Source organism: Lissotriton vulgaris, chromosome 12 (genome assembly GCF_964263255.1).
Source record: "Lissotriton vulgaris chromosome 12, aLisVul1.2, whole genome shotgun sequence".
Lineage (NCBI taxonomy): Eukaryota > Metazoa > Chordata > Amphibia > Caudata > Salamandridae > Lissotriton > Lissotriton vulgaris.
The window spans coordinates 739,217,771-739,243,707 of NC_141700.1; the positions used below are offsets into that span (position 1 = coordinate 739,217,771).

The 25,937-nt window shown below is 41.4% G+C and overlaps 1 protein-coding gene across 1 annotated transcript in view; it reads right to left on the reverse strand.

Moving 5' to 3' along the window:
• LOC147678471 (vomeronasal type-2 receptor 1-like) overlaps positions 1-25,937 on the reverse strand; it is a 57,283-nt gene that overhangs the window by 13,196 nt on the left and 18,150 nt on the right. Inside the window, exons 2-5 of the mRNA XM_086945650.1 lie at positions 21,160-21,438; positions 18,320-19,153; positions 11,751-11,978; positions 1,413-1,536 (exon numbers count right to left, since the gene is read on the reverse strand). Of these exons, the coding sequence (XP_086801776.1) occupies positions 1,413-1,536; positions 11,751-11,978; positions 18,320-19,153; positions 21,160-21,438 (1,465 nt within the window). The remainder of the gene's footprint in view (positions 1-1,412; positions 1,537-11,750; positions 11,979-18,319; positions 19,154-21,159; positions 21,439-25,937) is intronic.

The following is a 25,937-nucleotide window of genomic DNA, read 5'->3' on the forward strand; positions in this document are numbered from 1 at the left end:
AGAAATCGCATCCATCTTCCGATGCGGATTATTCTGGGCGCGAGATTGAGTATGCGTCTGGAGGTTTCTGGATCCCGGAGCGTTTGCAGTGGTCTACGGGTTTGGCGGTTTGAATTCCTGATCTGCCGAGACCTTGACACGTCGCTGGAAGACAGCAGGTAAGGTACACGGAGTGTTTAAATTCAGAACAAGCCTTTGAGACTGAGAGGCTTCTTTAACTCAACGGTAATGACTTTAAGCAAGTTAACAGAGCAAATACGTTTCTGATGTGAGCGCATTTTGGAAATTAATGCACATGCTCTTGTACATTGTTAAGGATTGCATTTGGACACTAATGTGATGTAAGCACATTTGGACATTAACGTATGTGCTTGTACATTGTCTAAGAGTGCATATGGACACCATTGTGAGTGGTTTTGAAACACGATTAATAAGCGCTTTTCAACGCTTTTCTGACCACTACTGTTCGTTTTATTTGGAATGAAGTGAACTTGACAGAATTCCTCAAGATAGAAACAATATTAGCGATTGTGTTACTACAAAGACTATTTCCAAGAATTGTATTTGGAGACAAATGGTTTAATCTTCAGGTGAAATCAACCCAAGAAGATACAGGTTTATTCAAAGCACTTCATTTAATTCAAGACATTCCAGTTGTACATTCCAATGTGAAATATAAAACAGAAGCACAGCAATTCATTGAAGAAGGTAAGACTTTGAAGCCACAACTTCTATTTTTCCTTTTCAGGTAAATGCATGCAAGAACAATCAAATTAAATATTGTCAAAACTAAGTGTATATTTGATTGAGTATTCATAGTATCTTGGTGTGTCATTGCAGATCTCCCTCCCCGCAGTACCCTCCCTTTCCCGCCCCTCATCTGGCCATCCTGATACTCTGGAAATACAAACTCAGAGTCGGGCTGCCAGAAGGTGAGCTACTTGAGGGTACTGCTCCTGAGGAACTCAAACCTTGACACAGGCAGATGTCTCTAAATCTGAAAGACAGATACCCAATCAGGGCAACAGAATATTTTAAGTAGAAATTAAATCAAACCCCAAGGGTAAATTTACAGTTTGTGCTGTCCCTTGCTGCCAGGTTTTTATAGCGGTAACTGAGAGTGAAAACTGGTCATTTAACCTCCCTCTCTATATTCACTTTATCAGGAGAATTGAGGAACTGTCAACAATGAAGTCAGAGTAAGCTCTGTCTCTAACATAGTTCAAGTCTGCTCACATGTAAATCAGGCGGGTGGACCTGGAGTTTGGCTGTGCGGGTATTCCGTTGTAGTTGCGGCGGAGTACCCGTTTTGCCAAAATTCTAATTGAGCCCCTATCTTTCCAAAATCCCTACTGGACATTATACCCAAAATATACATTCTGAAAATAATTTCCTGTGTGATCTTTCTCTACCTGTTTCATTTGAAATTTCTCCTTCAGAACATCGGATGCAGTCAAAGCAGCAACCTGGCCGTCCATCCTGAGCCGCTTTCCGGTAGCCAGGAGCACAGCTCTCACTGCACACGGATCGGGGGACCTTTGTATGGGAATTAAGAAAGCCACAGCATTTACAAAAGAATTGGAAAACAAATTGCAATGGATTACATACCATGAACTATGCATTCACATTGAAAACAATAACATGTCTTTTTTGTTTTTAAATTACAAAAAATAATCAAAACATAATGCTTATGAATATTGTCTGGTATTGATAATGGGGGAATTAATAGTTATCAATTTACATGCCACAAACTAACTTTTAATGACTGATAATTGCTTGTTTACTACGCTTGAAGCTGCGCATGATGCACTCATTGTTGAATATTTTTTATCTTATATGCTCTTTTATATTTATTACAGTCATATTGTTTGTATTAGCAACAATAGTGATACATTGCGTTATTAATATTAGGCTACAAAGGAGCACATTTCCTTTGAAAGTTTAATTTAAATTTCAGAATATAAAAATAAAAATGGGCATTCTGAAAACAGATAGTTAAAGGCATAATTCCAGCATTAGGTTTCCGGTGGTTGGACTGTGCCCTTGTGTTTATGAAAGCCAGTAGTGATAGGAGTCATGTTTGTGCAGGCAGTCTGAGAAGACTGGAAAATTGTCAAAACCTTAGGTCTTGGCTAGAATGAGTCAACAGGATCTGTTTATTCATGTCCGGCAGTCAAACACAGTTCATGTTGGTTAGGTATGGTTGGTGCATTGCAAGGGAAAAAGTGGCACAGCTCCCCTATAGCATTATTCTAGTCAAATGAATTATCTAGAACTGGGCTATTTACTCCTGACCCTGTAATAAAGGATGTCATGCAGATGAAAACTGCATCACCCACAATGCACTGTTCTGGAAAACTATAGGTCCCATGGCAGGCCTCTGTATCTTACCAATCTTACAATCATTTCGCCAAGCAGTATACTCGAAAAGTAATAGATTTAAGATTGCAGATATTAGGGATTTTCACTCTTCAGCCTTCCAGATGCTGTGGCTATGCCGCTGGAAATTGCAGCTCAATGAGACTTGTGTTGACAAGTATGGAATTTTCAGAGGCTTACTGGGTCAAAGGGAGAGCCCAAATAGACCCAGGACTTGAGGAAGGAAGCTCCTTTCCTTATGTCGACAGCATTCCTGGAATTCAAGAGGAACCTTTGCCAAGGAGAAGATCTGGAGAGACTGAGGAGAAGTACTGCCCTTGATGTGTGTCTGGGGTTGACCTGCAGTTGCTGCTTCTGCAAAGGAAAGGAGAACGACTTTGCTATGTGCTGACTCCCCTGCTCTAAGGGTCTGAAGTTAAACTGGCCTCCTGTTCAGAAGTCTCAGGGACACAAAGACTCCCCCAGCTCCCCTGAACTCTGCTGTTGCAAGTTCTGACCTGCCTTGAGGTGCCTGTGCCAGTTTTGGGCCTCTGGAGGTTGTTGCTGCTGTTTGGGAGCTGGAAGAGAGAAGAAACTCAAAGAATTACAGAAATAACTGCATCAAGGGATTGCGGCTGAAGAGGACCGACGCAGTGCCGCGCAATGCCACTGCATCGATCGCCGCCGCAATCCGAAGATCCACCCATTGTAGATGTGCGGCATGTTTCCTGACGCATTACCTGCAGACCGGAACCGGCACAAAGAATCGAAGCATCACTCCCCATACAGACTGGAATCGACGCAACCCTTCCTTTGCATGCAGCAGGACTGTTGCATCACCTCCTCAGTGTCTCAGGAGTATCGCATCTCTTTGTTTTCCGACGCTGCAGCAGTCTGGCTTGGTGAACTTTGATGCAACTACAGGTACTTTGGTGAAAAGTCACACATCCATAGTTTTCTTTGGTACAAGTTCTTGAAACCTTTTGAAAGTCATATTTTTAACTGTGTATGTTGGATGTTTGTCATTGTGGTCCTGTTTAGTTTAGAAAAATATACTGTATTTTTCTAAACTGGTGTGGTTTCCTTTTGTGGTGTTTTACTGTATTACTATAAGTGTTGGTACAAATACTTTACACATTGCCTTTGGGATAAGCCTGTCAGCTCATGCCAAGCTACCAAGGGGGTGAGCAGGGGTTATCTAAAGTGTGTATCTCCCTTACCCTGACTAGAAGCAAGGGTCCCCATTTGGACAAAAATACCTCCCTCTGCCAACTAGAGACCCCCATTTCTAACAAAATAATTAATATGTGCCTACTCTACTTCTAGTGTGACATCCCTGCTTAGCACTTCCCAGGCAAGTTCCCTGAAAGGTGTCAGCTGTGACGTCTTCCTAAGAAGCACACTCACGTTAAATGGGTCAGATAGTGTAAAGATACAGAGCGCGTTCTATGATACTCCCTTCTCTCCAGATAAGGCAGCAGTTCCGGACTCTGTCCCTAACCCCAATTCAAAAGTTGAATATCATCCCCCCAAGTACATCAAAAGAATGCCTCATCCAGTTAGACACCTCCCCATAGGCAATTTTCCATGAAGTAATAGAGCTTTCAGACACTTGCTCAGTATGCCTGGTTGTCAGACCTTCCAGACACGATAGACATCCTCCTGCATTATCAGCTCCACTTGTTAAAAGGCATCACTTCTCCCCAAGTCCGTCTAATTCCTGAAACAAAAGATGTCATTCTAACTAACGAGGACAAATTCTTGAAACTGCAACAGAAATATGAAATGAAAAACTCCACATGCACACTAGTTTTATTAATAACCTTCAACTTGAGAGCAAACAGGGAAAAACTAAAGTTAGACCTACCAGCTTCGGCTAATGTAAGAACAGTGCACACGTTAAATACAGACATATATGAAACATTAATATACACACAATGTGAGCATCAATAGGAAACCTTCATTAGTCATGAATACATTTTACACACATATGATTCCCTCTAAATACATACATTTACTATGTTAATTCTTTGCTTACATTGTTAAAAATTGTGGGAATCACTGTTAGCATGAGCTGAAAGCCATTTAGTACTTGGCAGCCAACTTAGTTAGCCATGTGCTCGCCATGTGCTTTCTACCCCTCTACCAGAGCATTGCACATGCTCAGAAAGGCCACGCATGTAGAATGCACCTGCTCCTAGTATGGAACTGTCAGGCTATTCTTACTGATGTGCTCAGTTTAGTCTCCCCTCCCACTTTGTTGAGCAAGCAAATTTTGTATACCCATATTAGGGAAAAACCATTCTAGTATGTGCCAGGACCTCCCCTTGGTTTTATGCTGACTATGTAACCTATGCATATATAAGGCCCCTGTTCTCTGTACTCCTTAGACTGTCCTCCTACAGTGGCCTGAGGGTACCTTATGACGTAGTCTACCTCATCTGAGGTTAATAAATGCATTGTTTTTATATTACAGCTTCTGTGCCAATTTCTTCTTTGTTGGTTTAAAAGGACCAGGTGTGTCAGTGAACCCCTTAGAAGGTTTATATTTCTTCAAATGGCGCAGAAACTTGGGGCTCATTGGAGAAGCGGCTATCCAAGGGAGTGGTCTTGACAGGAGACAGGAATCTACTGAGGAGGACAGGGCAGCATGACTCTACTAAGGAGGTACCCTGCGCAGTGAGATTCTCTGTCTCTGCAGCCCAGTATATTTTTGGTCTTCCCTGATCTGGCGCTCCAGGAGGTAGCCGCTCCCAACTGAGAACCTTTTTGACATGAGTATTCTAAAAACGACTGTTAGGTCATTCAGAACTTGGCAGTCAGAGGCTGGAGATTTGTGCTTGGTAAGGTCGTCGACATTTTCCTGTTAGTTTTGGCCAAAAATCTTTGATATTGATTGGATATATATGAATTGCAAGTAATGTAGACAGAAAAAGAGGAGATTTTTCTCAAACTTTTTTAAAACTTGAACGGCACGCGCTGAGTTTAGTGCTACTTTGCGAATATTATTGTATATGCTGCAATATTCTTCGCATGCCACATCGTAGAATGTGTTTCTTTCTTTGAGGGGCAATATGGTGCTAGAACGGAATCAGCCGGCTCCCCTAGAATGGATACCTAAGTAGGTTTAGGTATAAAAAGATATTTCTTCCTTGGTGAATTAAATATGTACATAAAAAAGGATCCTGATCTGTGCATTTCAAGATCCATAAGTGGTGATATGCAGAGCAATTTTCGAGTGTTCTGCCAGCCAAAACTGGAAAATTTGGTGTATTTTGGCTTCTTGAACATGGAATAGTCTTTCTGATGTTTTTGTGCAGTCTTTTTGGGCTACTTTTGAGAGCTTTTCTTGTAAATATGACTTACATTTAGTATTTACAAACGGTTTGGTTTCAGTACAGACTATGGGCTGTCTCTTGTTCTTGTCCTAAGTTTTGATTTGTGGGTTGATTGTGTGTTTGAATGTCTATGTGGGTTGTGGTTTGACATCAGTGGTACTTGTGTGAGTAAGTAGCGATTGTGCTCTTTGTGTAAGAATGGCTAGCCTTAAGCGCGCTGTATTGTGTGTTCTGAGTGAATAACCCCTTTCTGTAAATGTCTGGAATGAGCTCAATGTGTTTTTGTTGTTGTCATCATTCTGTTATGCAATATGTCATTTAATTATTGACATACTAAATAAAAAATCCAGTAATGAATTATGTAACATATGCTAAGTAGCTGCACGCTACCATTAAATTGACAAAGTAAGAAACTATACGTGTGTGAAAAATGCCACACTGGTAAAGATAACATTAGAATTCTCATTCAAAAGGAATAAAATAGGCCTCATAGGAATGAAGGGAAAAACAAAATTGTGTGCTTTGTAATAACTAGGACTAAAATGCAAAATGTTACAGCATTTTCCTTAGATACATTGTATTGGATATAGAAAGGCGTTCACATCATCTGAGTGAATTTATTGTTGCTGAAATACACACCATATTGCAAAATGATAGATTTTGCATGGCTTGAAATGCCTCAGTTTTTAAATATACTGTGACCGTGGTTACATTTCAACACTAGCCAAAAAAAGCTTTCCGACAGCTGTGTTTAAGTTGTCTCACTGAGAAGAAGCTGCCTGACACAACAAATGGAGATTAAACTTTTTCAGGACATTGCAATGTAGCAAAGGGTTTTTTTGCCTGAGAGAGGCGAGGAAATTGACGCCTGCTGGTGAAGAACCCAGCTGTGTAAATAGCACATGGCTATTCCTGACTGCAAGCCACAAGGAAACTGCTGAGTCAACTAGATTTTAAGTCAGTGCAAACATGGTATAATGGCGTGCATTAAAGACTGCTGATTTTAAAAGTTAGAAAGACAGTTTTATTATTTTGGATAACAGAGAAAAGATTAGAAGAGATTTTCATTCTTAATGCTTTTTAATAAGTACATCTGTGGTTCTGATTTTCAATATTAACTGTCCTTTAAATAGTGGCGCAGAATCTCATGTTTCAAGTAAGGCTTCTGTGCTTAGTGTTATAAATAAATACATTTTATGGCAAAAGGGAAGGAATATGGGTTGCTTTTCATAAGTGGAACCATCAAATAGTTAGTGATCAGTATTAAAAAAAAAGGAATTTTGATTATATGAAAAAAAAGTTTATTAAAAATAAGTGCACTCAATTTGTATTTTGCTCTCTATAATGCCTAATAATCGTACTATGAACTAGCATCAACGTTGAATTTAAGCAACTCTTTACCGCAATGGGGGGAACTAACATGTGAAAATGTCACTTTACCCAGGCGTACAAAACTCATTTTTAAAGGGTGTACCTTATACATTTCTGATCCCCCACCTCTGGGATATGTAGAGGACACCCTGGGGATCCCTAATATGCCATCACATTGTAGGTTATTCATTTTTAAGTGCCCCAGGAACAAAATCGAATTTGGGCAAAATTTACCTTTTAAAAGAAGTTCTGCCGCCCAGAGCAGTTTTCAAACTGATCTCAGGTTTCAGTAATGCACACATGCAAGTATAGAACAAATAGCTGACCTCTATACTGCTGGAAAAGCACACCGAACACTGCTGACAATTGAAAATATGTATGAAAAACCAGCAGAAGTTATTATCCTACCTCTAAATTACTGGCAAACAGGAACGGAATAGGACTGCTTTTCAGCTGTGAGTCTCCATAAGTTTCTTTGAATTGGAAGAGACGCATGGAAAGCCTTGCACAAAATAGAACATCTGGTAAGGGTTAACGGTCGAGTTCTACATTTAGCAGCCTAGCAGGGCTTAAGGCAAGGTTTGCTTTGACACTTTGACCTCTGAACATTTTTAAAAGACGAGATGACAGCGCAGGGAGAGAAAAGAGAAGCTTTGCTTACTATTTTTGGCAAAAGCATGTTTTTGCGCAGTCATATGATCAAACTGAAAGATAGTGGTATATGTGGGCCCTGATTACAGCATAGCTCTGCCAAATATATACAAATAATGGTTTTACCTTAAATATTACTGTGCAAGGTCTGAGATAAGGAGGCAATGGGATTTATTTTGAATTCATGCACCCTCATGTTACACTAGTGCAATTGCTAAAGGAATTGGTGGTTGGTTATTAATGTTTTCTAGCTAGCTCAATGTGCTATTTACCTCCTACAAGTTTGTTTTGTGCCCAGTTGCCACAAATAGGGGTTGATAGTGTTAACAGAAATTAAACCTGTTTCTGGTTTCCTACTGTCCAAATGGGGGAAGGTGTTTAGCTCCCCTACAAATTAAGGTAGCCAAATGTATGTTTTCTCTCTATTTTTCTCACTCTCTTTTGAGCCTGTCTAAATTGTCTAGGAAGTGGCCATGTGACATTTAATTGGCTATTCAGTAATACTGTTTTAAAAATTGTTAGCATTAATAAAATGAATAAATAAATATGCTATGTTACTGCCCATCCTGTCTGATGAGATTATGAAAGGATGAGCAATCTAGATTGCTGTTTTTTGTTTTTTGATATTTAAGTGGAACTAGATGTGGGTAGTTTTTGTTCTAAAATGCTCAGATGATAACACCATAATTGTTTATGTTATTCTCATGTTATATACAGCTTTGCACAGCCTTATTAGAGCTGATGTTGCATAGTTTGGATCATGAAAAGTAGAATGCAGGAAAGACGCCCATGTGATCCTCATCAAACATTTTTGAAGAAACTATTATTTTATAGGAGTTTGTTTGTCACAACATGTTCTGCTGGAGACATTTATGTACCCACTATGTTGAAGTTTTTTAAGTTCTTTATGTTATAAGAATCCCAGTTAAATTAGGAGTTTTAGATTTTCCTGCTGCACCTATAACATGAGAGCATGGTCCTAAGTGAGCAATGTAGGTGTCTTTATGAAAGAAAAATCATTTTAGAAGTGTCTGCAGTCCTGCACCAGTAATGTAAAGTCTATGAGTAAAAGTGTAGAACATTTCCTTTTTTCTTGAGGTTCCTCAGATGAATAGTATAGAAATATACAAATGTAAGGATTTAGAGTATGTCTGTATTGTTTCTCTCTTTTCCTCAGAATTCAGTAAATGAACACAGACTTCCTTAGCTGCTTCAAATAGGGTAATAAGTCCAGGGTTTTTATTCTGATATAGATGAAGTGCTTCTAGGGTGCCTTGTTAATATATAGGGCTCCCCAAGACTAGGAAGTATTTTGAGACTATCCTCTCTGTTGATAGATTACATGTATGCCTTATCTAAAGACCTTTTGTTCTGTCCACCAATAGATATTTGCTGCCTTACAACCATTGCCAGAGGGGCCCGGATATCAGATCCAGTCTGGGGAGTCAGCATCAGTTCAGCATAAAGCCAAGGTGAAGGTAACCAGCACTGGCGTAGCTGCAACTAATACCTCAGTGAAGGCGGAAGCACTGGGATGCAAATTATGTACCCCTGCCACTGTCTTTGGCAAAAGACGGGGTCAAAAATAAGAAAGGAGAAGTCGTGGATTAAGTTTTTGATGCCCAGCTGAGAGAGTCACAGACCGACCAGAACGGCAAGGAGGCTTTTGCTTGAGGTGACCCCCTTTTGAAATGAGGGTTGCTTCAGAGATCCCAGCATCAGGCCTTTGAGTCCTGGTCCCAAAGTAAATGCAAGTCTGCACCTTTGTTTGAGTGCCTGGGCATACTGGATACAATCTTTGTCCCTACCCAAGGGAGCAGTGCGCCAGCAGAGCAATACAGGAGTTATGAAGGACTTGAGTTCAGGGACAAGGGGGTGTGTCTTTGGTGCCTACTAGATTGAAGTAAAAAAAACTGGTGCACTGCCTGAGACACTGGACAGGATAGTTGAGGGCATTTGCTCTGGGGGGTGATTGCCCTACCCTGAAAGACTTCTTTTTCTTCTCAAACCGGGCCGTGATTCCTGAGTTGCGAGTTGTGCAGCTCCACCGTGGGAACAACAAGAGCCTGCCTGTGAGGCTCAAATGGACACAAGGAGAAGACTCCTCTCTGGCTGGTTGCACAGTGGCTTCAATTTCCCAAGGACTTATTTTTGTTCGTAATGTACCCATGAAGTCTTCCCATTTTTTAGGAAGAGCAGCCTCTTGCAGCTCCTCATTCTAATTCTATGGCCCTGTGTGGTCCTCCTGGTTCCCTGGAGCCAGGTTTGTTTTTGTAATAATATGTCTGACTGCTTTAATATTTGCATTAGCAATAATGTTTTTTGCGCGAGTGAAACATTCTTCTGATCAGTTAACAAATGTTACTTTGCCCTTTCCTTGAATATAATGGATGATACTCTAGCCCTCATAAAAGGAACACTGGAAAAGTCTATTGAAAATGTTTTTATTAGATATGTGTTGTTAGCTATTCTGAAATTGAAATGGATGGTCACTGAAATGCGAGAGTAGCCCTGAAAATGTTTTTACATAGAATTGGACTAGATGGTTCTAGGACTTGCTTTCTGCTTGGGGTTCAAAAATATTGATAGTTCTGTTTGTGATAACAGTCATACCTCTCTCCTGCTATCTGTATGTTAATTATGACCCAATGCTCGCTTCCCTTTGTACTCCTGCTTATACCTTATATATACCCACTTAATGAAATGTCTAGAATGAAAATGCCCACCTAGCAATGGATTAGGATATTGATGAATTTATGAAAATAAATGTGCAAAATATTTTCTATCTTCCTACTAGATCATAGGGATGTCTTTAGCTCATGCTAAAAGGACCATCTGTTAAAGATTGCAAGAATCACTGTTAGTATGAGGTGAAAGCCATTTTGTACATTTTTACAGCCATCTTACTTAGCCATGTGCTTTCTCCCTCTTCCAGAGCCTTGCACTTGCTCAGGAAGTCCTAACTAGTAGAATGCACCTGCTCCTAGTATAGAAATGTCAGGCTAGACTTACTGATGTGCTCAGTTTAGTCTCCCCTCCCACTTTGTTGAGCAAGCAGATTTTGTATACTCAAATTAGTCAACAACCATGCTTGTATGTGCCAAGATCTCCCCTTGGTTTTATGCTGACTATGTAACCTCTGCATATGCAAGGCCCCCGTTCTCTGTACTCCTTAGACTGTCCTCCTACAGTAGCCTGAGGGTACCGAATGACGCAGTCTCCCTCATGTGAGGTTAATAATTGCATTGTTTTTGCACTACAGCTTCCATGGCAATTTCTTCTTTATTGGTTTAAAAGGACCAGGTGTATCAGTGAACCTCTTAGGAGGTTTATATTTCTTCAACAAGAAGAATATACCCAACATCTCACTTATACGTTATTACAGTTTACGTCCTAATAACCTAATATTAATGCAACAAACATGTTATATGAGGATGAAGACTAATCATGATTATAATGCACCCCTACAAATGAAAAGAGCAAGTTACGGTCTATCAGCCTCAACAAGAAAACATACTGTACCTTATTGACCTAGTAAATTGTGCATGACTGTTCAGAGTGAGCTAGATGAAGGTAGAATTATAATGTGCCTTTTTTTTTTTACGGAGTTCTATATAGCCCGAACTTGATCTTAATCGGGTATCAGAGCGATTCAAATAGCACCAGTAGCGTTACATGAAGACACCTTAATTTTTTGTTAGGCAAGGAGAGATTAAATGATTTGCCAGAATCACAGGATGTTCTGCGTCATTGACGAGTCTTGAACACAGTTGCCCAGGTTTGAGGTCAACCACCCTAGCTGTTAGGCAAACTCCTCTCCCCTTAGACAAGATCTGTGGGATCACATCATATCAGCGACGCATGCATGCTTGATTGTATGTGTTCCTTTTGGATTATATTCTCCTTAGAGCACAATGACTTCCTTTAACCATGCATGTCTTGTTGAAGACTAGTTAAAAAGGGAGGGTCCTATTATTTGTGGAAACGTGAATTACTGTAATGTCAGAATTGAAAACAAGGCCTGTACTGTACCTCTGCTGTTGTCATGCCCCACTGAATGGCACTGTTGTTGATGTACATGTCATGCCCCTTGGACACTGCAGGTATTATACTTCCAATCTTTACATATGTTATGGCACCGTCAGAATCTCCCTGCCAGTTGATGATGTCATATCGCTCTGGGGGGTTCCCCTGGTGGTCAAAAAATATCTCCTCCCCTTCTTTGTTCTTGAATCGTACGTGCTTGATGTAATGCAGGATCTGACAAGGTGAACATAAAGAATTAGTTTTCCAGCTATAGGCAATTAACCTGGTGCTGTGATGCTATCCCAGTGCTGCATACATGAAAATAATTTGGTTGCACGTGCCATGCGATGACATTTGACCACAATGACAACACCCAAAGCAACATCACACAGCATCCGGTCCAGATAAAAACAAAGAAATTTGATGTAAATAATCCAGAGATACCCAGGAATTAGAAAAAACAACAAAACAAAAAGTTGCAAATTATGTAGCATATGTCGTGCAGCACTGACTGGGTATCAACCCTTGAAGAAGCCTAAAAAGTTGCCTGAAATTGTTATTAAAGTATACAGAAAGTGATGGGTGGAACACTTCATTTATTCTCATCCGCTGCTAATTACTCCGAGCTGCGTCCTAATCCATTGTAAAGTTTGGAGCCAGCCATATGCATGTCCATCTTGACCCTGCTCCAATGGGAAGGTCCTTAGTGAACTGGAACATGAGCAACCCAGGACAGGTATCATCCTAGTTAGGGCTCATCAGACAGGTTTAGCTTGGTTCCAGTGACACAGTGTGCACAGCAACCACATCTGGCAATGCCCGTCCCACTTAGGTAACACACTAAAGACTACAAAAAAATGATAGATGGAATGCTCGAAATAATCTCAACCACTGGTAATTACTCTGGGCTGTATCCCAAATCATTGTTATTTTGCACACCATGCCACCTCAGTTTGGACCCAGCCATAAGCAAATAAGTCTTGTACGTGCTCCAATGGGTTGCATCCCAGCCAAGGACTGCCAAGCCAGGTCCTCACTGAACCTGAATGCGAGCAACTTAGAAGCAGTTTCTCCCAAGTGAGGGCTCATCAGCCAGGTATAGCCTGGTTCCAGTGACACAGTATGCTCGGGACCCATGTATGGGCATAACCATCTGTTAGACTTGGCCCTCTCTGCAGGGTCACCCCCAAACATTTTGTCTTCGCCCTCCTTTTTTCTGAACCCAATTATGTTGACCGTAGGACTATGTGCACTTTACCACTGCTAACCAGTGTTAAGTGCTTATGCATTCTCCTTTAAACATGATAAAATTGGCTTACACCCAATTCTCATAATTAATTCCCTTATGATTCCCTCGCAAAGTGGAACTACATTTACCCAATATGTGTAAATTAAATGCTACTAGTTGGGCCGCAACACTGATTGTGCAACTCATTTAAGTAGCCTTTTGAAAAATGTCTCAGGCCTGCCATTGCAGCCTGTGTGTACAGTTGTAAACTGCCATTCTGCCCTGGCAAAAAAAACCTTTTCACAGGCCTAAACTTTCCTTTGCGATACAGACAAGTCACCCCTACCGAAGGCCCTAAACTGCACGTAGGGCAGGGTGCAGTGTAATTAAAAAGTTTGACATATACTTTTAAGTTTAAATCACCATGTAGGGAAAAACTTCTAAATTATTTTTATCACCACTACTAGGCTTATCTCTCCCATAGGATAACTTCGGGCTACCTTACTATATTTAATAAGTGATAACTGTTGGTTTAGCAGTAGGTTGGAATGTTGAGTTTGGTTTCTAAATAATCATAATTTGAAAATGGTACTTTCTTGTCCTAACCATTTCATGCCTTGAGCCTGTTCCTGGGTCACATGGGCAGGTGTGAGCTGCAGCTGACCTTTGTGTATTCCTCACAGGCAGGATGGGGCATCTCTAGCAGGATTTGGGGGCAGAGCTGCCACTTACCAGACTTGCACTTGAAAGGGGGCTGCCTCAGCACTCTCACAAAGGATTTCACTAGTCTGTTGTGACTCCAGACAATCTGGGGATAGGACAAAGAAGAAGGATATTCCAGATGCAGCTGGGGGGGGGGACTCTAGTTTCTCATGTGTCAAAAGCTGGCACCACGTATAAATATTGGAGCCTTAGATCCATCTCTTCAGATCACTTCTGGACCTGTGGAAAAATCAAAAGAAGGACTGCTTTGCTGTCCAGCTACTGGAAAGATGGATCCGCTGCTCTGCTGCAAAAGGTCTGCCCTGCTGCTTATTGAAGGAGAACTGAACCTGCACATTGAACCTAGGACCATCCGAGTGACTCCAAGGGCTAGTTGACCGACCTCTTTTTTTCAGCTAAAGTGACATATCAAGCTCCAACCCCATTGAGTGCCACACCTGGACTCTGCTTGCAGAGGGTCCTGACCCTCCAAGTGGTGCTCACCATTCCTGGGCCCTTGGAAGTGGGGCTAAAGGTGATTTACCATCTTAAATGTGGTCTCCATTAAAACCAACACAGTTCGACACCCCTCGACACAGGAACTCATAGCCCTCGCTGCTCCTCATCTGAACAAATATAGTGCAATGCAACTCAATGCAGGACCTTGCTTTGCTTTGCAGAACTCACTGCTCCTCATCCGAACCAACGTAGCACAATGCAACTTGACGCAGTACCTCGCATCACAGCCATCGCAGCTCCTCATCAGAACCTATGCAGTGAGATGCTACGCAACTCAGATCCCATCATTTCACCCCCTCAGCCCCTCATCAGACAATGCAGCGTAACTCAGCATGACACGTAACCACACATTGTTAGAATTGGGGGTCTCTAGTTGGCAGTGGTAGGTATCTTTGTCCAAATAGGGACCCTTGCTTCTAGTCAGGGTAAGGGGCTACACTTCTAAAATAACCCCTGCTCACCCCCTTGGTAGCTTGGCGCAAGCAAACAGGCTTATCTCAGAGGCAGTGTTTACAGCATTTGTGTACACGTACAGTAATACAGTGAACACTACAAATGGACTCTACACCAGTTTAGAAAAATAAGTAATCTTTACTAGACTTAACACAAGACCAAATGACAAAAATCCACAATACTGTAATCAAAAATAGACTTTAAAATGGTAGAAAATAGCTTAGTTCAATGATGATGGTAAATGCAACACTTTACTCTCAATGTACCTGGGATGCGTCATGTCTATGAGCAGCTTCCTCCCTCTCCCAAATGTTAAGAAGGACTCTATTGTCATTTTAGATTAATTATCGTCCCAGTTTTGCCTAAGCACCAGGGATATTCCTGATTATTCCACTTTAAACCGAAGAAAGGGTTAAGATCCACCCCTATTTTAATCCACCCGCTCTCCTTCAATATGCATTTGTGGACTGGACACTGGGACAGCTGCCAACTGGTCTGACCGTCCTTCTCCCACCAAAATATGTATGAGAATGAAGACCAGAAAAGCTTTAAGTGCGCCAATGTCCTGTTGATGAGTATCTGATTAAAACATCCAACAAGGATGATGGGAATGGAGGCTGCAATTTTTACTTCCAAGAAGCAGCTAGAAGGGCAGTTGTCAAAGATGTAACTGTATTTGTAAGTGATATTAAGAGAAGGCTGGTTCCGCCACATATACAGTTGGTGCACATATACTGTAAGTGCATGGTATGTGAGAGAAATTTGTGAGTCAGTGTCTCGGAGTAAATAGGATCAATCCAAGTCTCTGTGTTGTCTTTAAAGTAACAAAAGGGTGTTGTGTGAGTTGAAATGTTCAGTGACAATGGATGGAACATTGGGTGAGCATTCCAAAGACAGAGTGTTGTCTAAAAGACTGGTAGTGTCCTTGTGTACTAGCTCACTGAGTTGATGAGTAATTAGTATGAATTATTTATGCCTTATGCTTTAAAAACGTGTGCACAAAGTCCCTGATTACAAGCCGGGCAGAATTTGGTGTGAAGATGGAATTACTGACACTGGCCAGTATTGCTGAATATAAATAAGACTGCACAACATGGGGAATATTTTAAGGACACTGAATTACTTGTGGAATTCTGAAAGGAATTCTGTATTCTGGCTTCAATGTTCTAAATAACTAGCTACTCTGAGTAAGTAGTAAAGGGCAGCAGAGGGGCAAAAATTGAGGAAGGGGGTATGGAGCTTAGGGGAGGGAAAGGGAGAATTAGTTTTGGCAGGAGAGTCCTTCAGGTCTCACCTTCTCCAAAGAAGACTTGTCATGGACCGGGGGATTAGACTTGACTACAATTGCATGGAAAGACTCATTCTGCTTTATCAGCTGGAATTTCAAGCAAGTACATTCAGACCCAATGTTTCCATTCCTTATAGCGAAATAAAAGACTTCCAACCTGCACCTGGACTCTGCAACCTGTGAATATGCCCTGCCAAGTAGTGCCTTCCTAGTCCTGGACTCTTGGACCTGGCCTAAGGTGTTTGCTCTTTTGGAATGAACACATTCTCTGCGGTGGGAATAGAACAGGCGCATTGCCTTTGGGACCAACACATTGCCTTCTGACACGTCGCATCTCAGAACCAACGTCTCTCGCTGCTGAGTGGAGAAAATTAACGCATCACCTCTACTGCATGGAGAAAACCAGTGCATTTCCTTCAGAACTGCTATATCTCAGAACTGGTGTATCGCCTTCGGAATCAATGCCTCGTCCCCACTGCATGAAGAAAATCAACGCATCCCTTCTACTACAGGATCAATACAGGCTCATCCATTTGGCTGCATTCCGCATCTTGGTTGACTCAACTGGGATTATGGTACTTTTGTTCAGTGGACCTCACAGGGTCCCTGTATCCGGCCTGCGCTCTATTGCGGTCCACCTGAAATTTTGACTTTGTCACAGTCTGGTGCAACCAAAGATCCCATGTAAGCACTTTTTGCTTCTAAGAGCTAGTTTACACTTTTATCTTTGAAAATGCACATCTCAAGGTCAACTTATTGCATTTTTGTCATTTGGATCTCATTGTATTTGTTAAATTAAGTTATATTTTCCTAACCTGGTGTGATGTATTTTTCTGTGGCGTTTTCACTGTTTTACTGTTTGAAGTGTTGAAGCAGCGGCTCCTCCGCTAAGGCAGTAGAGCGTCACCCCACTGCTCTGTGAGCAGTTCAACAAGGAAAAATAGAATTATAATAATGCAATGGTATCATCATTTTATTTTTTAATACTGGCTTAGGTTCAGGGCGGGGCTGGGCTGGCCAAAGCAGGGTGTGGATTGGGGAGCGTTCTCTAAGTGTGCATGATGGTTTAGCCTGCCATCTTGGACCACCCAAACACTCATGTGCACTTAGTATGCTCTCTACCCAGCTGTATTGCACAGCCTGGGTGGAGCACATGCACAGGCTCCCAGTCCCTCAGACTAATCACAACGCTGCTGTCATACTGCCAACAGCAGCATTGTGATTGGCTAGGGGACCATGTGTCCTTCCTGTTTCCAGGAGTCAACCGAAGAGGAATGAGAGGCAGCGGCCGGCCTGCAGATTTTACGTTATTTTTTTCATCCCCTTCTGACCTCCAACTGCTCCCCGCCACCCCCATTAAGCAGCAGTCGCCGCCACTGAAATATTGCACAAATACTTTACAAACTGCCTCTATGTTGAACCTGACTGCTCTGTTGCAAGCTATCAGAGGGTGAGCAAAGGTTAATTTAGGGTTTGCCTGACACTTACCCTGCCTAGTGTAGTGGTTGCTGTTTGACTAAGGTTCACACCCCAGTCAACCAACAACCCAATTTCTTATAATACATTATTACTCCATTATTCTGAGTTAAGGAGAACACAATGGGGTATAAAGTATTATTGAATATTTGACACTTGAATGCCCCATGTGTTGCCTCTCTTAGAAACCTTTCACAACACAAATTACACAGAGGATGCAAATGGTGAAATGTGTCTGGTGAAAATAACTCAGGCGTGCATCAATTTTATCACACTTGCTATCCCGATCAAGGTGCAAATGCAAGTTTTTTCACAAACTGGGATTACCACACGACTCGTAACGGGCATTGATTTGGGATGCCCCACAAGATAGTATTCAGCTTCTCTGGTTGGAGGAGGTTTCTGACAGCTATTGGAGTATTATGCTGTGATATGTTAAGTAAAATGCTTCAAAATGATGATACCTGGGGGATAACCTTGATATTTCAGACACAGCATGGCTCTACTACAGACCTCCACTCACAAAGAGACAACAAATATCGGTGAAACAGCAACATTAATCCTACTGTTAAGTTTGTAGTAAACCCAACCTTTATTGCATAAGTTAAACTGTAGCAATTATCAAGTAGCACACGTTGTTGTCTCTAGTAAAGCCTGGGGATTGATGGCTTGTAGCTAATGACAGGATAGATTTGAAAACAATTTTGCTAGTGAGATAACAGTCCATCCTGCTACTTCAAGACAATTATAGCAAATACTGTGCTGCTGCTACCTATGTGCTGCAATCCATTTCCCTGGCTGCAATTGGTAGGAGATATCAATGAACGAGTGGGACCAACTCTAGCCTTCGTCCTCAGTATATCACCGGTTATGGCATAAGGCCACTAATCATGCATCGGGTCTCCTCACCTCCCATGGTCTAACATTCCTGATGTCAGGGCAGGTGTAGTTGAAGAAAGGGCCATGTCCGGGTGCACATGACTGCATGGCTTTCAGGGCATGTGCTACTGCATAAACTGCATTATAAACTGCATAGCTGATTCGAAGGTCAAGTATGTGAAAATAGGGGTCACTGGATACCTTCAATTCCTCATGACCAGTGCACAAGCTTTGAGGGTCCTGGTCTTGGCTTGTGCTATTGATTTCATGACTGGGCCACTGGCACTCAAAGGTGTACTCCCAAAATCGTTTAAGAAATGGATCATTTGGAAAGACAGAAGGTTGAAGTCTGAGAATGAATGCTCTGAATCCTTGCATTTCACCATTTTGGATGGCAAACCCAACAGTACCTCTCAAGATTGTTGAAATGTCTACAGAGGAAACAATGGAAGCAGTTGACCAACCCTCTGAGGCCACCCACACTTTCCTGCTTGCATTCAGTGTGTATAACTTCTCAATCACTGGCCATAAATATGGATCAGAGGAAAATACCAGGACAACTTTTGCTGTAGACTTCATGACTTTGTCAACAATATGACCTATTTTGGTGTCCTGCGCAATGAGAGGGATGGTTTCATGGAATTCAATGCAGATCGCAGACTTGGATAGTTCCTCTTTCAAAACCTGAGCACCAAGCCGGCCATAGTCATTCTCAGTAGACAGGAGGCCCACCCAAGTCCACCCAAAATGAACCACTAGCCTTGCAAGTCCTCGAGCCTGGAAATCATCACTAGGAACTGTTCTGAAGAAGGAGGGGAACTGGAGCCTGTCACTGAGGAGGGTGCTGGATGCAAAGTAACTGATCTGTAAATAAGAAAACATATTGCAATGATTCTATATGAGGGGCAGTAAGCAGAGTGATGTTTTGGATCAAACAACTGTAGTGCAAGGAGATGGCAAGTGAGTTGGATACAAAAAAGGTCTATCTTTACTGCACGTTCAAATACTACACTAAAGCTGAATCTACTTATAATAATGCATTTATAGGAACATGTTGGACTGTCTGACATCACCAATTAGAATAAATAACAACTTCATCACTTTTCATTGATCAGTTAATCAAAGAAAATCACTAGATTAAAAATAATCTTTAAGGGTGAAAATGATATTGACAAATCTAACTCTTGTTCAAATTATGTTAACTATTCTTACATATTCATAGAAATTGAGAATGCCTTAGTAGATATCATAGAATAATTTATAAAGTTCATCTAGAATAGCCTTTCATCAGGATAGCAATTCTTTTTTTGATTAATGGTTTATGCACAGGCTGATTTTCCCTGGTTGTAATATTACACTTGAGGCTCCTTTTATGTTGATAACCACTAAGAAGTGGGCCCCTGACGACGAATGATAGGCAGGTGAGACAGGGGAGAACAACCAAAATAGTACAAAAGAGATCAACCTGCCTATATATCGGATAAACTGTGCCAACTAGGGTCACTAGATAATCAAAAACACTGGGCTAACATATACATATTTCCCAAGATAAGAATCCAAAGAATACATTTTTCAAAATGTCTACATTTTATTTTTCATTATTGGCATTCGTATAATTGATTAGAATTAACAAAACAAGGATAACGACATATATATAATAATACATACCAGACATATAAATAAAGATATGGTCTCGCATTCATGACCAACACTCATTCAAAAATTCATGCACACTCAAGCATAACTACCAATCAGAAACATTAAAACAACAAACAGATCCATAAAATTACAGGACAATGGGAAATCCTATACAGCCAGTTGATGTTAACATGAGAGGTTCTAGTGCATTCTCTTGGTTGAAGGTTGTAGCTAGATCCGGATGCACAAGGTTATTCAGTGCCAACGCCTGTTTCGGTTTCTGACCCAATGCGGGTCACACCTTTATCAGGGCAACACAGATACATATGTGGGACACAAGAGAAGAGACCTTGGTGTGGGTTGTCTGAACAGATAAGCTGAAAATGTTGAGACCAACTCAACAAAGGATATCAATAGATAACACAGAATAGGTGCATAAACTGGCCACTTAGGCTCCAATATGTAGAGGAAAGCAGTAAGAATAAGCAGACAATAGTGTTCAGGTTCCATGGGACAAGGTGCTCATCAGATCTTAGTCAGATAAGTCCATTTCAATCATGGTATCCGGGAGCCGTTTGCCCCGCCCGCCGTTTGGAGGATCTTTGCCACTGCCCCGTCCGTCTCTATAACTGATTGAAATAGATTTATCTGACTAAGCGCTGATGAGCACCTTGGCCCATGAATGCCAATAATAAAAATAAAAATTTAGAAATTTTGTATAATGTATTCTTTGGATTCTTATCTTGGGAACATGTTATATGTTAGCAAAGTGTTGTTAATTATCTAGTGACCCTAGTGGGTCCCTTGTGTTGGGATTGCAATTACATAGGAAAATCTTCAGGTATGTTTACTGATGTGGGACTTTTGCATATTTATTCAAAAGTAATATCTCAAGTGGGCTTTCAAATCTAGTACATGATGAACCAACTTGATATTTCAGCTCCACATTCCCACAGAACAAGCTAACTACAAATTGTTAGATTTCCTCTGGAAACATTTCTTCACATTAGATGGGGAAAGGGTGCAAAAAACTATCTTTTGCAGTCAAGAGAATTTTACTTTCCATCATTGAATCTTTAAAGCAGTGGTAACTTGCTTCAACTTTGCGGTCTTTTAACCGTTTGACTAACATGACAAAGTCAAATGTGCACTAATATGCTAGTCATTAATTTGTATTAAGCAGAGAAATGAAAACAATCCTTCAAGGGTCTAATCATTCAATTAATACATACCTGGGGATACCTGTAAAGTCCAAGCCACCTAGCAATAGCTATGGACTCTGTTGAGCCAGAATCTGCAATGACAGCTGCGAGCGGGGACTTGTTCTCGCAACCATAATTTGGGAATCCGGCACTTCCTCCTGTCAAGAGCCACATGATTGCCTTAAGGGACCGTGCCATGGACAGGCATGAGTCGAAGATCCGGAAACCCAAGGTGATGCTCGGAAGGAAACCTTGGTCCTGATTAATTTCAGCCACTGCAAATTCTATGCTTCGGGCCCAATGGTAAGACTGTAAGTTAAAGCTGCAAGCAAAGGCCACATGTTAGCAGGTCTAGATCTAGCAGTGAGGATAAGCATTAAACAAACTGTTACTTTCTTGTCCATGAGAATACGTTAGTATACAGTTGATGATAGTCTGAACCAATATTAACTACTTCAATTTGCATGTCTTATCCTGCTAGATGTGGCTTCACAGGTCTACACCAGTGTGGGCCTACATTGAAGTGCCATAGACACTGTGACTAGTCCCCAGATGTTTTACCAGGTGGGTTATCAAATTAGGCTTTCTTTCCATGAAGATAGACTTAAGTGTCATGTTTTGCCTATATAGTAGCCTTAAGTGGAAGAAAAGCCCTGTCCCAGGGCACCAAAGTTCGGGCCCCAGTTACTAGTGACCGGGATGGGGAAGAAGCATTGACCGTACACAGTGAATACCAATACCATTGGATAAGGTGTATACAGGATGTGGTAAACACCATATGTTCCCCAGGAACTTGTAAAACTGCTTGTGAAGTCTGGAGATTTCCACCCCAAATTCCTCCTGTCCCAGTATTTACCAACCATTTCCCCAGCAGCGGCTGCACCAGGTAAGAGAGCGGTCAGGCGGTGGTGCAGTTTAGGGGGGGATTTCGAGAGACGATCATGAGGGAAAAATAATTATTTATTTAATTTTCCCTCGTTTTCATCTCTCAAATCCCCCCCCAACCGTCCCCGATGCCCCACCGTTCTAATCTGCAGCGGCCGCAGCTGCATCCGATCCCCCCCCCACCATCGGTAAATTCACTGAAGTTTAGATGGAAAAAATTTGGAGGTGCAGTGACAGGAGTTATGTCACGTATCAGAATTTAATGGCCCACATATAATCATAGATTTATTATTTTCAAGAGGATAAAACTTCAAGATCACTGACTCTCTTCCTTCTTCAAATCACTGCAATCAATGTTTGACAGATGCTAGCTTTATTTCAATGCACCTGACATTTGGAAATACAATGAATAGTCTAAACCACTCACCACTGTCAATGGATAAAGTTCAGGCTAATGAGCAGGTAATTAAAAACAAATGAATCTGTAAATCATCAGATCCAAGCATGTTTATTATGTCTCACTCTTTACCGTGTATGGAACTGAACAACACATTATTGAAAGTGGAAAACAGAAAAAAATGAGTGTCAATTGAATGCTATAAATAATTCTCAGACATTACAATATAGTGTTTACACCATATTGTATTAGAGACAACCAAGACGTCACAGACTTTAATCTATACACTGTCCAATGCATAATTAAAGATTATAAAGTGCATAAATTCCATCAACCCTTAAGGGATAGAGACCTAAAATGCTGCACTGGTTGTGTAATCATTACATTGGATGAAGCAACCGATGGCTCACTGCTTTATGAGCAATAAGTGACCACACAGCATAAAAAAATATAAAATAAATTACGAAAAAGCTTTAATTTTCCACACAGAGTGAATCAGTTAAAATTTTGTGGTAAAGAAAAAAGCGTAATATTCCTGCATTTCACATTCCACGTGGGAATATCCGTAAACCTCTAGGACGGTTGTAAACCCCACAGAACCAGGACACTAAAGCCATTGGCTCAACATAAGCACAAGCTATTAGTGTGTGTGTTGTAGGCGATTCACTTGGAACATTGATCAGCAACAGACAAGGCGGTAAGGTATAAGTGCTTATAATCTGTCCATTCACTATAGGTCTGTTTGCCTTGGCACATAAACTGACCTGTGCAGTAGCAGAAGGGCTTCCATTTTGATTGTTCTAAACTGCAAAATTTTACTGCCTGTGCTTCAGTGTAGCAGTCATTTTTCTGCCAGCTCCTGACACATTGCTCTTAGTGATGCTTATCAAACACTCTGGGCTTATTCTCAAAAGCCAGTCGCAAATCGCAATCCAACACGATGTATCCTTGCATATGTGTCAATTTACAGATTCGGAAAATCACAGCACTTCGGGACTACACCATCCTTACTCCTGGTAAACATTAATGAATTGCTATATGTCATTAGGCAGAGGTATTTCCACGTGTGTGTTTGAATGAAATGTACAACTGTGCGGCCCCAACAGTTTTGGGGGTAATCTATTCCTCTTCCCACTTTAAACTAGGATTTAGGCTGGTATGACTGAAATCGCCCACTGGATGAAGACCAACTGTCTGAAACTGAACACCAAAATTGTGATCTTCAAGAGAAGCACGTCACTGTGGGACTACAACTGGTGGCCACCAGTGCTAGGACTGACATTTACCCCCATGCACCCCCACCACCCATGTCAAGAACCTCAGGATTATCAGTGACAGCAAACTCGAAATGAACGCTCTAGTCAATGCTGTCGCTGCTTCATGCTGTCATACCCTGAAGATACTGAAGAAGCTTTTCAAAGGGCTCCTAACCAATACCTGGAAAACCATCACGCGTTCATAGGTCACAAGCAAGCTGGACAACAGGATCACCTTCTATGCTGGAGTAAACAACAAACTCACCAGAAAGCTGCAAACCATTCAGAACTTGTCAGCCTGAATCACTCTCATCTTCCCACCAGGCACTCACATCACACCACACCAAACAATAGGGATCTCTACTAACTCCCCATTCAGAAATGCCCACAATTCAAACTCCTCACCCACACTTTCAAGGCACTACACAACACTGGCCAAGCATACCTAAACAATCACAACTGCTTTCACAAACCTTCCAGACACCTTCAATTGTCAGTACTTCTACTTGCATAAATCCCACATATATGGAAAAACAGATCTGACAGTCGAGCCTTCTCCTGCATCACTCCTGCCGCTCACATGAGAGCGCCCTCTTTACTTCTTGATTTATGCAAAAAGCTGAAGACCCTGCAGTTCAAGTAGTCCCACCACGCCCTACATGTGCACAGACTCACGCCTCCTTAGCGGCAGGATCCCCTCCCTGTTGATAGTGATCTCTACAAATCTGCATAACATACTGCTTGCTCTGATTAAATCTTCTATCTTCTTCATGGTGGGGATAGGTGGAAGATATTTGTTAGCACACAGGATCTCCCAAGTATGTGGATGTTACCAAAACTACAAGGAAAACCCTGTCCTGCGACGAGTTTTGCACTACTGGATTTACTGATGTCTAATAGTAGTAGGCCCAGGAAAAATGCAAATTATGTCAGTGTATGTCGCTTAATATCGGGCGTTTTGCAATATATCTGTGGTATGAAATTCCCATAAATACACCACATTGTGTAATTATGCTGCAGTCCTAGCAAAATTATCGTGCTAATACAACGAGAATGACCAGAACTCGAGAGGCTGTTGCTTGAGGCACTTGTGTCTTTGATGCCTTTTTTAAAGTGGGAAATGTGTGCTTGCGTCGTTTTGCAGTAAAATACATAAATGACTGATTTGCATTTTGCATATTTATGTGCAATATTGCGTAACTTTCTAGATTATATTCTACTACATTGGAGAATATATGGTTGATGTTATCTTAAACAGAATATCAGGCAAAACTGGCTCGATAAAAAGGCCATCCGAATTAGGATTAACACATCTGTTGTGGGTAGAGTGGGCTACCATCTCATTCAGAGCTGCCGGCACATCTGGGCAAAGTAGATAAATGGGAGACAGCCTTTATAACAAGGTTTTACCAAGTGGTTCTTTTACCATGCATTTTTTACCCCATGTATGCCTTTACAGCGAATGCATTTACCACGCATTTAAGGTAATTTGGAGGGTTGTGGGGGCCTCGCCCCACGAATACATGCAAGCAATGTGTGGGAATTGCAAGTATTGTAAAAGAATTTGCATTCTAAAAAATGCTGGGTAAAAATGTGTTATGCAAAGTATTTTCCTGTGTTTTTCCATCATAAAACCTCTTTCAGAACTGCTAGCACATATGTACAAGGTAATAAGGCGACCTCATTCAGAACTGCTGGAACATCTGTACAAGGTAGTAAAGGAGACGGCATTCATATGTACAAGGTAGGAAAGGAGACCTCATTCAGAACAGCTGGCACATCTGTACAAGGTAGGAAAGGAGACATCATTCAGAACTGCTGGCACATCTGTACAAGGTAGATAAGGAGAGCTCCTTCAGAACTGATGGCACATCTGTACAATGTAAATAAGCAGACCTCATTCAAAACTTATGGCACATGTCTACAAGTTAGATAAGGAGGCCTCATTCGGGACTGCTGGCACATCTGTACACAGTAGGAAAGGAGACTTCATTGAGAACTGCTGGTACATCTGTACAAGATAGATAAGGAAAGCATTTTCAGAACTGATGGCGCATCTGTACAAGGTAGACATGGAGACCTCATTCAGAACTGCTGGCACATGTCTACAAGTTAGATAAGGATACCTCATTCAGAACTGCTTCCACATCTGCACAAGGTAGATAAGGAGACCTCATTCACAGAACTGCTAGCGCATCTGTACAAGGTAGATAAGAAGACCTCATTCACAAAACTGCTAGCACATCTGTACAAGGTAGATAAGGAGACCT